Genomic DNA, 12,016 nt, shown 5'->3' with positions numbered 1-12,016 from the left:
CTGACTGACAAAACTCTTGCTCGCCGTGACACCTCGCAGACACCCTGAAACATCACAACCAGCCGGCAGCGCACTGTGGCAGCCTCTTCAACCAGCTGCGGCAAGACGTGCAGTGGGAACCTCCTCGCACACTACACCTGTTTTGCAGGAGCTGAGGAGTGGCTCAAAGCCTCGTGGTGGCCCCTCCAGAAGGTGGTGTTTTCCCGACACTACCGTTCAGCAAATCCCTGACACAACCCCAACTCAGCCCTGTGATAGCGTAACAGCCAAAGTAAGGTCAATGACCAACTGCCGGCCGATGGCACAGCAAGCAGCGAACTCGGGTGGCGATTGGGGACGGATTTTCAGGGAAATCAGACTGGCAGTAGTTCGTAGTTAATACACGTCTTATGCATTTGGAATTATACAAAAATAAAAAGGGCTCTACCCCAGGTACCAGTTCTCATCCTGAAGCCGATGGAAAGATGAAATCCAGCAGCACTTCACTTCCTTGTGGTTTGCGGAATTCAGTCCCTAGCAAAGCCCTGGTTTTCACCTCACAGCACCAAACTGAGCACCGCTGCAGCCCACTGAGGAGCCAGGTCACAGCAGAGCCCGCCAGCTGAAGTATGCGAGCCACAGCTGAGGAGAACTGGGAAGGGAGAGGCTTCAGGGTGCACACGTATTTTGCTATTCACCCATCCAGACAGAACCCATGCATAATTCCAGAATGCAGTCGTGATCCTACTTCATGTTGTGTGGATCCCAGTCCCTCCTCTGTCCAAACATCACCCCAGTAAGGACCAAACCAGCATCCATTTAAAGAGAGCCTGCCGTGCTCGCACAGCCTGCCACCTCCAGTGGGCTGAAAGTTTCAGGAAGAGAATTACCCACAGTCCGCTGCGGAACCTTCACTTATTGATGGGCTTCACTGTCGTCAACTGCATTGGTAATAACAGTGGTATAAGTTGAGGTTTAATTTTACTTGCTCTGCATGAATATAAATTGCAGATGTCTTAGCAGTAAATATCATTATTGGATCTTAATGTCCTTATGCAAATCCAACCAATCATCCTGAAGTCACAGCTGCTCAGCCAAGCCAAGCAGAAAATCAAAATATCTTCTGTGAAACGACTGAGACCCTTTCTCCACCAGGTACTTGGGAGAAAGGGAAATTACCTGACTGGACACTGCAAAACCTGCCTACAAGGACAGATCCTTGTATGCCAGACATTTGTGTTAAAGATAGAACTGTGCTTCATTTGCAAAATTAAAGTTATGAGTAGTTTGTCATCTGTGTCAGTGCTGGGCAGAAATAAGATTAAAATCTACTTCACCATTCCCAGGTAAAATTTAATAGGTTCCACTGCCTTTAAGTACAGTCTAAGGTTCACTCAAATCTGAGGAGATGTGAATGTATGTGAATGACAGAGAAACAAATGGACGCTTACAGCTCCTAAAAATGCCGGCACTTAAAAATCATGGAGCTTTTCTGGAATAGGAACAAACCGCTGGGGCAGCTCCTTGAAGCCCTCACACCATTACAAAGACCAGCGCCAGCTAGCCAGGGCTGCTCTCTGTCACAGAGATGGTGTCTGTCACACAGACAGAGCCCTCCTGCAACAAGCTTTGGCATCGTCCTGGGCACGCACATCTCACGGGGGGAACCTGACAGCACCCATCTCCCTCGCCAGAGAACCCACAAAGCTCTCTCCAGTGCAAGCAGAGGACCACGACACACTGTGGCTCGCTCCTGGTCCCACTCCTTAGGCCCTGTGTGCATCTGTGCATGGACATACGTGCAGTGGAGGAGCTGCTCCCACGTGTCGTGCGACGACAGGCAATCTCTGAGCCCTTGGAAACTGGTCCAGGACTAGCGTCAGTGGCTGACCTCAGGGTCAGCGCACGGTTCCAGGGACAACTTGCAAGCGGACTGTGAGCCAGATAAATCACGGGGCTGGTGGCCACAGCAAACTGCTCTGGACAGTCCACACCTGGAGGGACCCTCTCCTGTCCCACGACCAACGCGCCAAGCTGAAACACCCTACCTACAGCAGCTCAGACCAGAGAAGCTAAAAAGACCCCTCAGACTTTGTGCCGCTCTGGCATCTGTCAATCGGTACGGAAAAGCAAGAATCACAGAATCAGAAAACAGTTGTGAAGGGAAAGCTCTCCACGCTGGCTGCAGCAGCCTCCCGCTCCAGCTGGGCCAGCCCCGTGGCGCAGGTGAAGCGTTGGCGAGGCCGGTTGGCGACGCCGGCTGCCAAGCCGCCAGGCAAACGCCCAGGGGACCCTCATGACAGCGCAGCAGGAGCGCCCGATCCCATGCCCCCTCCTAGCCTGCTGAGCCACTCTGCAACAGCTGAAGTTTTCGACAAATTCCTGCACAGAAAGCCACTGCCGCCTGCGCAGCCTTCCTGGAAAGCCGGCAGGCAGCCGACATCAGCCGAAGGCTCCCGTGCTGGGACTGACAGCACAGCAGGATGTCCTGGACCGAATGCCACGGAGCAGATGGAGACACTCCCTTCCATACCCCATGGTGATGTCTCCCTGCTGTCGACATGCTGGGGTCATGGCTGTCCCAACATCCCAGGACGCTACGAGCATCCAGCTCAGTCCCCTGACCATAACCTTCACTGAGTACCTCCTGGCAAAGACAGCAGAGTCCCACGAGGCAGCATTTGGGCTTTCTCAGGGCTTTGACCAACACTGAACATCCCTCCCAACTGAACTGAAGTGAAACATAAAATGAGCACAGCTCAGGCCAAAAAAAGTCCAGGCCTTAAAATACATGTCACTGCTGAGCAGCTCTGATCTAATGGACTCGCTGGGAGGAAAGCTTCCTTCCAATTACCAGCCCCCTAATTTTACCACTGCTTAGCCATTCTCTGCAGAGTTCAACCGTCATTCCGGCTCCCGGTTCGTACATTGTGGATCAATCCAATTTATTCTTATTATTTCTCCAAGAATATTTGCTTTTTTAAGCAGCTCTTGATATTTTCATTACTGCGGCAGCAATCAGTCTCTGTGACATTCTCAGAATGGAAACAGTGGACACTCTCCAAACCTTAGGACAAAGCCAAAAATATTTCCCCGCTCAACTGGTACTCATAATTGTTCATGAGTTATTCAGAGCAGCCTGTCTTTTTAGCTCAGATTTGCACAGCGCCAGGGCAGCAGGACCCCAAAGACCTGCATTTGCAGATGTCTCCTGGACTGCAGGCGATCTGTGCAGGACTCGCAGCAGAGTCCAAGGAGAGCTGTATACACGGTGCAGGGAGGCGTGCGCAGGGTAAACATCTCCAGTCTCCTCAGACTGGCCACTCCTTGCCAAACATAAAAACAGATTTTGTGATTTCCCTTGCCTTTACACTACAAAAGATTTAAGAAGAAATCCTACCAATGGTGAGTCCACACCAGTCCCCATCACACATTCCTGAAGCAAAATACAGCCTCTGCCAGCACCGTCATGCTGTCCCCGGGCCTGAGAGGAGCTTGCTACAAACCCCTCCCCAGTCCCCAACCCTTCCTGCGCCCACACAGCCCGTGAATCACTCACTACGCGTTAGGCAGCTGGCTTGCTGCGTCCGCGTTGCCACTCCATCACGGTTTCCTTGTGCTTTCCCGTCCGCTCGCTCGGTCCCTGCCGTTGTCTCCCGTCATGCACGCTGACCACCAGCTGTCAGGCCCCCGAGCTGCGTTCTGGCTGTGTTTGTGCGATGCCCGGTACCGCGGAGCTCTAACCCACAACTGAGGCTGCTAGGTGCTACCGCAACCAGCAGTAACGATCTCCCGAGGAAATAACCAGCAACCATCAGTAGGTCCAGTCTCACTGACTTCACTGTGCGGTTCTGGTTCGACCCAGATGCGGATGCCAGGCCCCGGACGCCACGAAGTCTAGGCTTGCACATCTCCCCAGACAGAAACAACGCAAGCAGCGCTGCTGCAAGCCAAGCGTTTACTGGACACTTGGCTAAACTGGCGCCCTTCAGGAACACCGATGTGCTGCATGCTGCTGGCCCAGCTCTGGGAAATAAAGTTACTTGGGGAATGACAAAATGCTTGTAGAGCTCGTCAGAGCTCTCCGAAAGGAGACCAGAAGGGCGATGGTGTAACAGGCCCGACGGTTCATTCACCACGCTCATGTGGATGCTGTGCAGAAGCGTCGCGCAGACAGGGCATGAGCACAGAGGACAGGACAAAGTCACCCTCGGGTTTTTCTGGTTGACAGACTGCGTGGTTAACACAAACCGCGTTTGCTCACACCACAGCTGCAGACTTGCTATAAACTCACAAGTCCTCCATTCCCAAGATAACACTGCTTGTGTTAAAGGGGGAGCTGGAAAGGAATCTAACGCATGGCCATGCCAGCAGCTCTGTGCTCCCATCACACCCGCAGCCTTGACTTCGGGGAAAAATTCTGTCTTCAGTGGAAGCCTCAGTGCTGGATCCTTGTCTGGCTTATTACTCTGTCCCCTTCTCGCTTTCAAGTCTGCACACACTTCTATCAGTGAAAGAGCAGGCCCACAGTCACTAGGAAAACTTGCCACCAGAGAAAACCACTGCGCCCCAGACTACTAGAGCAGCGCACAGTACCCACAGTTGGCAATAAGTTCTCATTAAACTACTTCTCCACAGTTTTACATGTTTTCCACCAATAGTCACAGACTAGCAAAGAAAAAAACCCAACATTTCAGCTTTCCCCTCCCAAAACTCCTCCACAATCCAGGAAAGGAAAAAACCAAGCTCATGAACGCAATCGTAAAGCCGAAGGTCATTAATGACTGCAGTCTGAATTACTGCAGTCAGTGAAATTAAAGCTTAAGAGATTAAGATGCATGCAAGCTAACTGAATGGCAGAACTAGGTTAAAAATAGATTACAAAAGTCCCAGTCTCTTCAATAAACAATGTTCTACCTAGTTATTAAATCTCCGTTCAGTCTCCTCACCTCAGCTCTTCACCAGTTGTAACACCTATTTCTTAGGTCTATTTTCACACCGAGACAAAACCCAGCGCGCATCAGCTGGCGACTCTGAGCGGCAGCCCCCGCTGACACAGGGGTTTGCCGTGACCTGGACAGGAGAGCCTTCCGACCCCATACGCGGCTGGTCTGCAAGCACAGGAGAAGCCTAACACAACCCATCACAACGCAGCCGGCAGGCTCCACGCCCGCGTCCCTTCCCTGCTATCTTGCACGCGTCCCTGGGAAATGCTGCCGTGCCGATGTCTGAAGGGCTGCGTCCCCTACCGCTTCCTCTCTTGCGGCATCCTTCTACCTTCCCCTCCCCTCGCCTTGCCGGTAGAAAGCAAAGCAGACACAGCAGCTAAATAAGCAATGTTTGGGTTGTGTGACGTAGCTGTACAACTGAAAGGACGTGTATTTGTGTCACAGGCGCATGGACAACGGAGGAAACTGCTACAGACACACCCAACCTGCACTACACCAGCACTTGGGGAACGAGGACAGTTCTCTATATTTCCACAAACTAAAATCATCTACGGCTTCAAAATTGCACCTACGCTAACAGAAACGTCTTTACGGTTGTTCAAAGCATTTTTGGTTGCTTGCGTTTGTTAAGCCTTCCCTAGAGTTTGTGACACACAACTCCAGCTCTGGGCTGGTGCACCACGGCCACATGGTTACTCTCCCCAGCCCGCTGACATTACTCAAACCAACTCATTTTCCAGCCCAACTCTGTCCTTTCTGGCTGGGCCACAAAGAAAAAAAGGAGCACAGTGACACATTAAAGCCGATTTTCATCTACATCAATTGCTTTTTAGCATGGGGGTTGACTAGATGACCTCTGAAGGTTCCTTCCAACCCTAACCATTCTACGATTCTATGGTAGCAGCTCTTCAGGAGCGTTTCAACAGTACCACAGTGATTTGGGAACCCTGAAGCGAGGTTTAACAGCAGACGGCACAAACACGTTGCGTGGCTGTTAGACACCAACCCTGCAAGCAGCTCCGTCTGCAGCAACCAGTTTGGCTGCAACTGCGTGCAGGACTGGGGGTCCAGCTACTAAAGTGATTAATTCCTTACAGTTTCAAAATTAAATACATAAATAAAGAAAGGAAGTGGAAGCTTTTCTAATTACCGCCTTGCTTGAGGGCTCCTGGCAGCCTGCTCCCAAGCCGCTGCAGAGTGACTGCCAAGCATAAGCACTTTTCCCCTTCACACAGCACCAGCTCCCAGCAGCATCTTCCCAGGTGTGGCCGGGCAGGAGCCAGGCAGGGCTCAGCTGCAGAGCAGCGAAACTTGAGCAGGTGCCTGCAGGCGAGGTGGCCAAGATCTCCGGGGCTCTTAACACAAGTTTCCAGCACGCTCCGAGCCTGGATGGGGAAGCCTCCTACTCCGAAGGCAGAGGCGACAAGCACTGTAGAAGCATGCTGAATTGAGATGCAGCACAGCCTGAGACCCGCTGGGCGTCTGGAGCAAGGAGAGCACCCGGGCACAGGGGGGCTTCCCGCTGTACACGTGCCGTGCTGGGTAAGGGAGCCTTGCCACAGGCCTTTCAGCGACTTCAGAGATGCGTCCACAAGGAAGCCTCTCGTGGTGGCTGCATCTCTGCTGGGATTACAAAGCAGGGGTGGTGGGGTCCTCTAGCCACGGGCAGAGTAAGAGCAGGCACGTCACAAGCGTTCCGTCGCAAACTGCCCGTGGGGTACACAGAGTCTGCAGCTGGTGAAGGAGGTGAAAACAGCAGAAAATGAAACTGCCCTGGCTCTAGAGCAGGCTTCTGCACCTCCAGAGGTGCCTCCCTGGCACAGATAATGTTAGCCAGGAGGATCAGGTCAAGGAGCAACAGAGCAGAGGAGTCAGGAGAGGAGAAGGGATCTAGACCGCTATGGGAAAGCTGATTGCTTCAGAGACAGCTATGGGGTGGATCCACGATCTAGGGGGAAAACCTGTCTGGAGAACGCTTTTCTCCCAAGCCTCATGCAATGAAGACAGGCAAGGGCTGGGAGACAGATGAAATGGAAAGAAACCTGGAGCATCTGCTGCTCAGAAGGAACATCATCATGCCAGTAAAAGCACGCAGTAAATGTCAGGAGATGGGATAGTTAAGTAACTTGCTTAATTCAGGCCAAGAACGGTCCTAGGGATGAAGTCAGGGGTCGTGGTGACAGAGACGTTCTGTGTGTCCCCTTGCAGAAGGTGGAATGTGAGCTGGAACCGAGGAGACGAGAAGGGCCTCACGTGGCTGAAGCAGCTGCATGCTCCTCAGGAGAGCTGAGCTGTACGGACACAGAGATGGCCACTTCAACCAAGGTCAGCCCAGCAAGGAATCCCTTGTGCAATGCTGAGGTGGAGCAGCATCTGGAGCCAGAGGGAGCTGCCCTCTGAACAAATAACATGCTGCAGGATGCTGTAGATTTGGGGAAGAAACATCCCTGTGCCAGCTCTAATCGGCTCCTAAAATTACAAGTTATTCTTTTGTATTTAACCTCTCTGTGCTTTGTTTCCCCATCTTTAAAACACCCCTTCATCTCACAGAGGTTTGGGGAAAAACAATTGCTCATCAACTGCTCAGATACAATAGCCACGAGACTGGCAGAAACTCAAGAGGAAATTAATAATTCTGCCTCTGGAACAGGGCTTGAATAGACCCTGGTAAATAAGGCAGAAGGGCACACACTGAACAATGAAGAGACAACAAAACAACGAATAGCTGCTCATTAAGTGAGCAAAGTCCATTCTGTGCGCTGCGGGAGGCAGGGACCCCGCGGAGAAACCAGCATGGGACCCTGCAGTTAAAGGCTGCGGGATAATGCACACACGCTGGGGGGGAAATTCAGGGTGCACAGGAACCTCAGCACTGCTGTTCTCTTCTTCTCAGCGTTTGACTTTCAACCTAACAATGCTCTTTTCATGTAGCTTTTACGTGTTCAATGTCATATAGAAGTGTGGGCGCCACACTTTCCTTCCCCAGTTCCAGCAGCGGGATGACTATTCTCATTTATTCTGAGAAGCGTGTGCTTACCAGCCATTAAAAGTTTAGAAAAATAATCAATTAGAGCTGGTGCTCAAGTAAATGCACACCAGCTTTTTGGGGCTGTGGGTTTGTTTCTCTTTCAAAACAAGGTGCATGCAGCCAGACTCAGTATTTTCCTAAGCCGAAGAATAATACATCCACCGTAGTACATACATACTATAAACTAATTTAAAAACAAAGCACACCCTGCAGAGAGCTGGTCAGTATTTTTTTTAATTCAACCTTTCACCGGTCAAAAAAAAAAAAACCTAAACAAAAAAGAGGCATTCTCATGATGCTGAACAGTTCATGCAAGTGCCGCAGAAGTCCCTTGCAGGTTTTAGTTCCGGGTTTCCCAATCCAAAAGCAGTACAGCGCTCCTAAGCTCTCCACCACCGGGCAGCTGCCCCGTAATTTCCAGCACAGAGACATTTTCCTACCCCAGCCCCGAGCTGAGCACCCCAGGAAGGGATGGCTTACTGAGTGCCGCTGCCCGTGCCGCTCTCCGTCCACCTCCCGGACCGCCGGTACCTCCAAGCAACCCAGCATCCCAACAGCAGCGCAGGCTGCCGGGTACTGACCAGCCAGTGGATCCCATCGCACTGCAACTGCAGCTGCGAACTGCCCCCATCAACCCTTACTCAAAAGCTGCCGCTGGAACACGGCTGCTACTGCTGGCAGGTGCTACAGGCGAGCAAGGGCGAGACTGCCTCCACTCGCTTCACAACTCCTCGTGCGGAAATCAGTGGTGTGAGCGACTTGGAATTGTCCCTCACCTGCCAGAGGAATTCCACACGAAAAACGGACAGAGGGGGAACAGAGCATCAGCCCTTCTTGTCCATCCTGGCCATCTGCAGCAGCCACCTCCCGACAGCAGAGCATTTAATGACAGGTTTTGATGAACACGAAGGCCGCGTGGGCATCATCGGGCCGAAACTGCCACAGGCACGGGCCTAATCCTCTGCTTCTCTCCTCCCGCCTGACAAACCCGAAAGCCTTCCAGCCTCAAATGGAGACACCTGAGCGTCTGTTTCCAGGGCACAAGTCTCACAGAACCGATCTGTGTCATGAGCAGCCTCAGGGGAGGCTGACAAGGCAGCAAATTTTGGCTGGTAAATCCCTGCCCATTTGACTCACCGGTCTCATCTGAAAATCGGAGGACTCCAGCTGCCGGCTCCGCAGGTCTGAGCTCAAAAGAGAGAACCCTGCTCTGAGCTGGAGCACAGCAAGCAGCTTAGGCCTGCCTCCAGGCTCACCTGGCAACTCAAAATCGAGATCCAGGTCCCCAGCAGAACTGAAATCCAACCACCAATCAACCAAATTTAGCACCTATGTTAGCGCATCTATAGAGGCATTACCCATAATAAAACCAAATTCCTACTCATACTGACACAGAACAGACGAATCACATCAGTGCAAGGGAATGACTTTTTGGGGAAGGGTTGGGAGTGGGGAAAAATGAAAAGCACAAACCAAAACAGAGTTTCATCCAGAATACTGGAATTATTTAAACTGAGGTTTTCTGTCTGCTTGTTTAGATCGTGATTCCATGCAGCGATGCCAGTCATCCCAGCTCTCATTCGCCCTCTGTGGGGTAATCTGCAGCAGAGTCTAAGTGAACCATACGCAAATCACTAGCAACGTCAGGGAAAACAAAGTTGGGACAAAGCAGTCCAGATCTCAACTCTTGCCTTGGGCGAGACGCGCAGGCCACGCCTAGGATGACTTGCAGCAGCCAGGCCCCCCTCTGAACTTCTGAAAGCCACCGCACCTGGAAGGCTGAAGGCATTACAAGGGCATTTTGGCTGTATTCTGTCTCTCAGAAACAAACATCTCCCACCCATCAACGGTCTCTCAACAGACTGACATTCTCCATTAACCCCCAAACTCTAGAAAACCTTTACCACTGAAAGTTTTGAATTGCAGCTAGTTTTTTTTAGCAGGTTTGAGGCACGCAATCAATCCCATGTAGAGAAAAATCCTGAGAGTTAGCTCCTCTGCCATCACAGAAAACAGTTAATCATCTTCACTTGCTTGAGAAAAGCAACCTGAGCAAAGAGTCCTACTGATTACAGGAGAACACCTCTGGGGAACACCGCTTCATGCCCTGGGAAAGCTTTGGTCATTAAAAACTGGCCGGAATCAACTGGGCTTTCACAGTAAGCGTTACAGCAGGACCGCTAACATATTCAGCGTGTGCAGCTTCCACCTGCACGTTCCCATGCAAATCGAGGGAGGGTGGCTAAAAAGTACCGCTGTGGGCTTCTCCTGAAGCCTCCCCATCGTGAAAATGCTCACCTTCATCCTGAAAAAGCTCATTGCTAATACAAGTAAAACTGTATTACAAACTTTCCCAGGAAAACCCAATCTCCACACGCTTTCTCATACTGACCGAGCTACACAGGCCCCTTCTCTTGAGCCGTTCTCCCAGAGCAGTTACCCTACTGCCCTGTCTTGATAACGTTATCCTGGCTCTCCTCTCACAAACAGGTCTGCGCAGCAACATTTCAAAGGACGTTTTATGAGACTGTGAAAATACTGGGCATGTTGGCAAGTGCTAAGGTGAATGCAGATTGAGATATTTAATTATACAGTCAATCACGTCTGCAATTGAGACAGCAGCTCAGATCTCACAACTTAATTACTTTAATTTCAGATGAATAGCTTGTGTTGTCATAAGCAGTTTGACACGCTGGAAAGCTGTCAGAGCTTACACTAGGAATGGATGGCCTCACTGCTAGCGAGGAAAAAAGTGGTGGCATCCTTGGAAGTATTCAAAACCTGGCTGGACAAGGCCCTGAGCAACCTGACCCGACCTTGAAATCAGCCCTGCTCCGAGGTGGTGGGGGCCGGGGTGGTGAAGGCTTTGGATCAGAGACCTCCAGGGGCCCCTTCCCACGCAAACCATTCTGTGATTCTGGATATTAACAATGAGATAAACTACCATCAAAGACCATATCTTTCTTATACAACCTCCTAACCCATGCTGGTCACCAACAACGCTGTGCCAGCTCAGCACACGTATCAAACTCTCTTGCACACATGCAGCATCTTTTGTGGTGCTCCACAAGCGTCCTTCTTCAGAGGCATCCTGCACAGCTCACTGAAGTGTGTGTGTACCAGCCAGAGGCACAGTTACTTCCTGGCTCCTTTGTTCTAAAAAAGCCAGATACAAACGTCACAGCGCATCTTTCAATAGCTACCAAGAGGAGGTGTTAAATAACCAACTTTTATTCCTTTGACCACCCACGTATCTTGGGCAGCTTAGAACGCCCGAGCTGACATTTACTGTTCTGCTTTTCATTTCAGAAATGCAAGAGGAATAGCGTAGGGCCCCAATAACAAGAACAAAGCCAGAGAAATTTGTGGCAAGGTTGTGAACCTGGCAGTTGATTTCACGGTACAGCCAAGGCTCACAATGAAGCAAGAACTGTTACGAATCATTAAATGCTCTTACCTGTCCTGCAAAAAGCCCACACACGCCAATAATACAGAGAATGTTAAATACAGCCGAGCCTACGATGGTTCCAACGCCTACGTCTCCTTTTGTGATAAAAACACCTGAAAAACAAGATTAAGGCAAGCTGTGTAAATTGGAAAGAGCAGAATTTTTCCACAAAAAACTGCAGACCTCGCACCCCATTAATGAGTCTAACGGCATGTACCAGTTCTGCCACTTTTCTTACATTTAATAGCAACTTTCAAAGAAAGGCACCAGGGTGAATAAAGGCAGCAGAACTTGCTTCTGAGGGGACCTGGATAGGTTGTCTAGTAAAAACCAAATACCTTAGACACGTCTAAATCACTACCCCACTGGTCTTGCAACCCAACGTTACGGCAATACACGTCATAGAAGACAGTAAGCTCCATGGGAGCACTGGTCGGACACAAATCTGCAGGAAACTATCTCCTGTAATATATCCTCTCACCAGTACCCTGCTCTTCCCCATATCCCCATCCCCACCACAGTTTCAACAGGCACGCAGAAGCTTGAGCTGCCTGAAAACTTGAAAGCTGAACGATACTTCTCAGGATGAGTTATTGGCCTACGTTACAGCCT

General features: G+C 50.8%; 1 protein-coding gene across 1 annotated transcript in view; it reads right to left on the bottom strand.

The window, feature by feature from the left end:
- SLC24A3 (solute carrier family 24 member 3) overlaps positions 1-12,016 on the bottom strand; it is a 68,594-nt gene that overhangs the window by 33,435 nt on the left and 23,143 nt on the right. Inside the window, exon 8 of the mRNA XM_086744683.1 lies at positions 11,414-11,517. Within this exon, the coding sequence (XP_086600809.1) occupies positions 11,414-11,517 (104 nt within the window). The remainder of the gene's footprint in view (positions 1-11,413; positions 11,518-12,016) is intronic.

The sequence above is a fragment of the Chlamydotis macqueenii genome, chromosome 3, assembly GCF_036417535.1.
Source record: "Chlamydotis macqueenii isolate bChlMac1 chromosome 3, bChlMac1.mat, whole genome shotgun sequence".
Taxonomy (NCBI): Eukaryota; Metazoa; Chordata; class Aves; order Otidiformes; family Otididae; genus Chlamydotis; species Chlamydotis macqueenii.
Note: the sequence above shows the minus strand (reverse complement) of the source record. Positions and strands in the feature narration are given on the sequence as shown.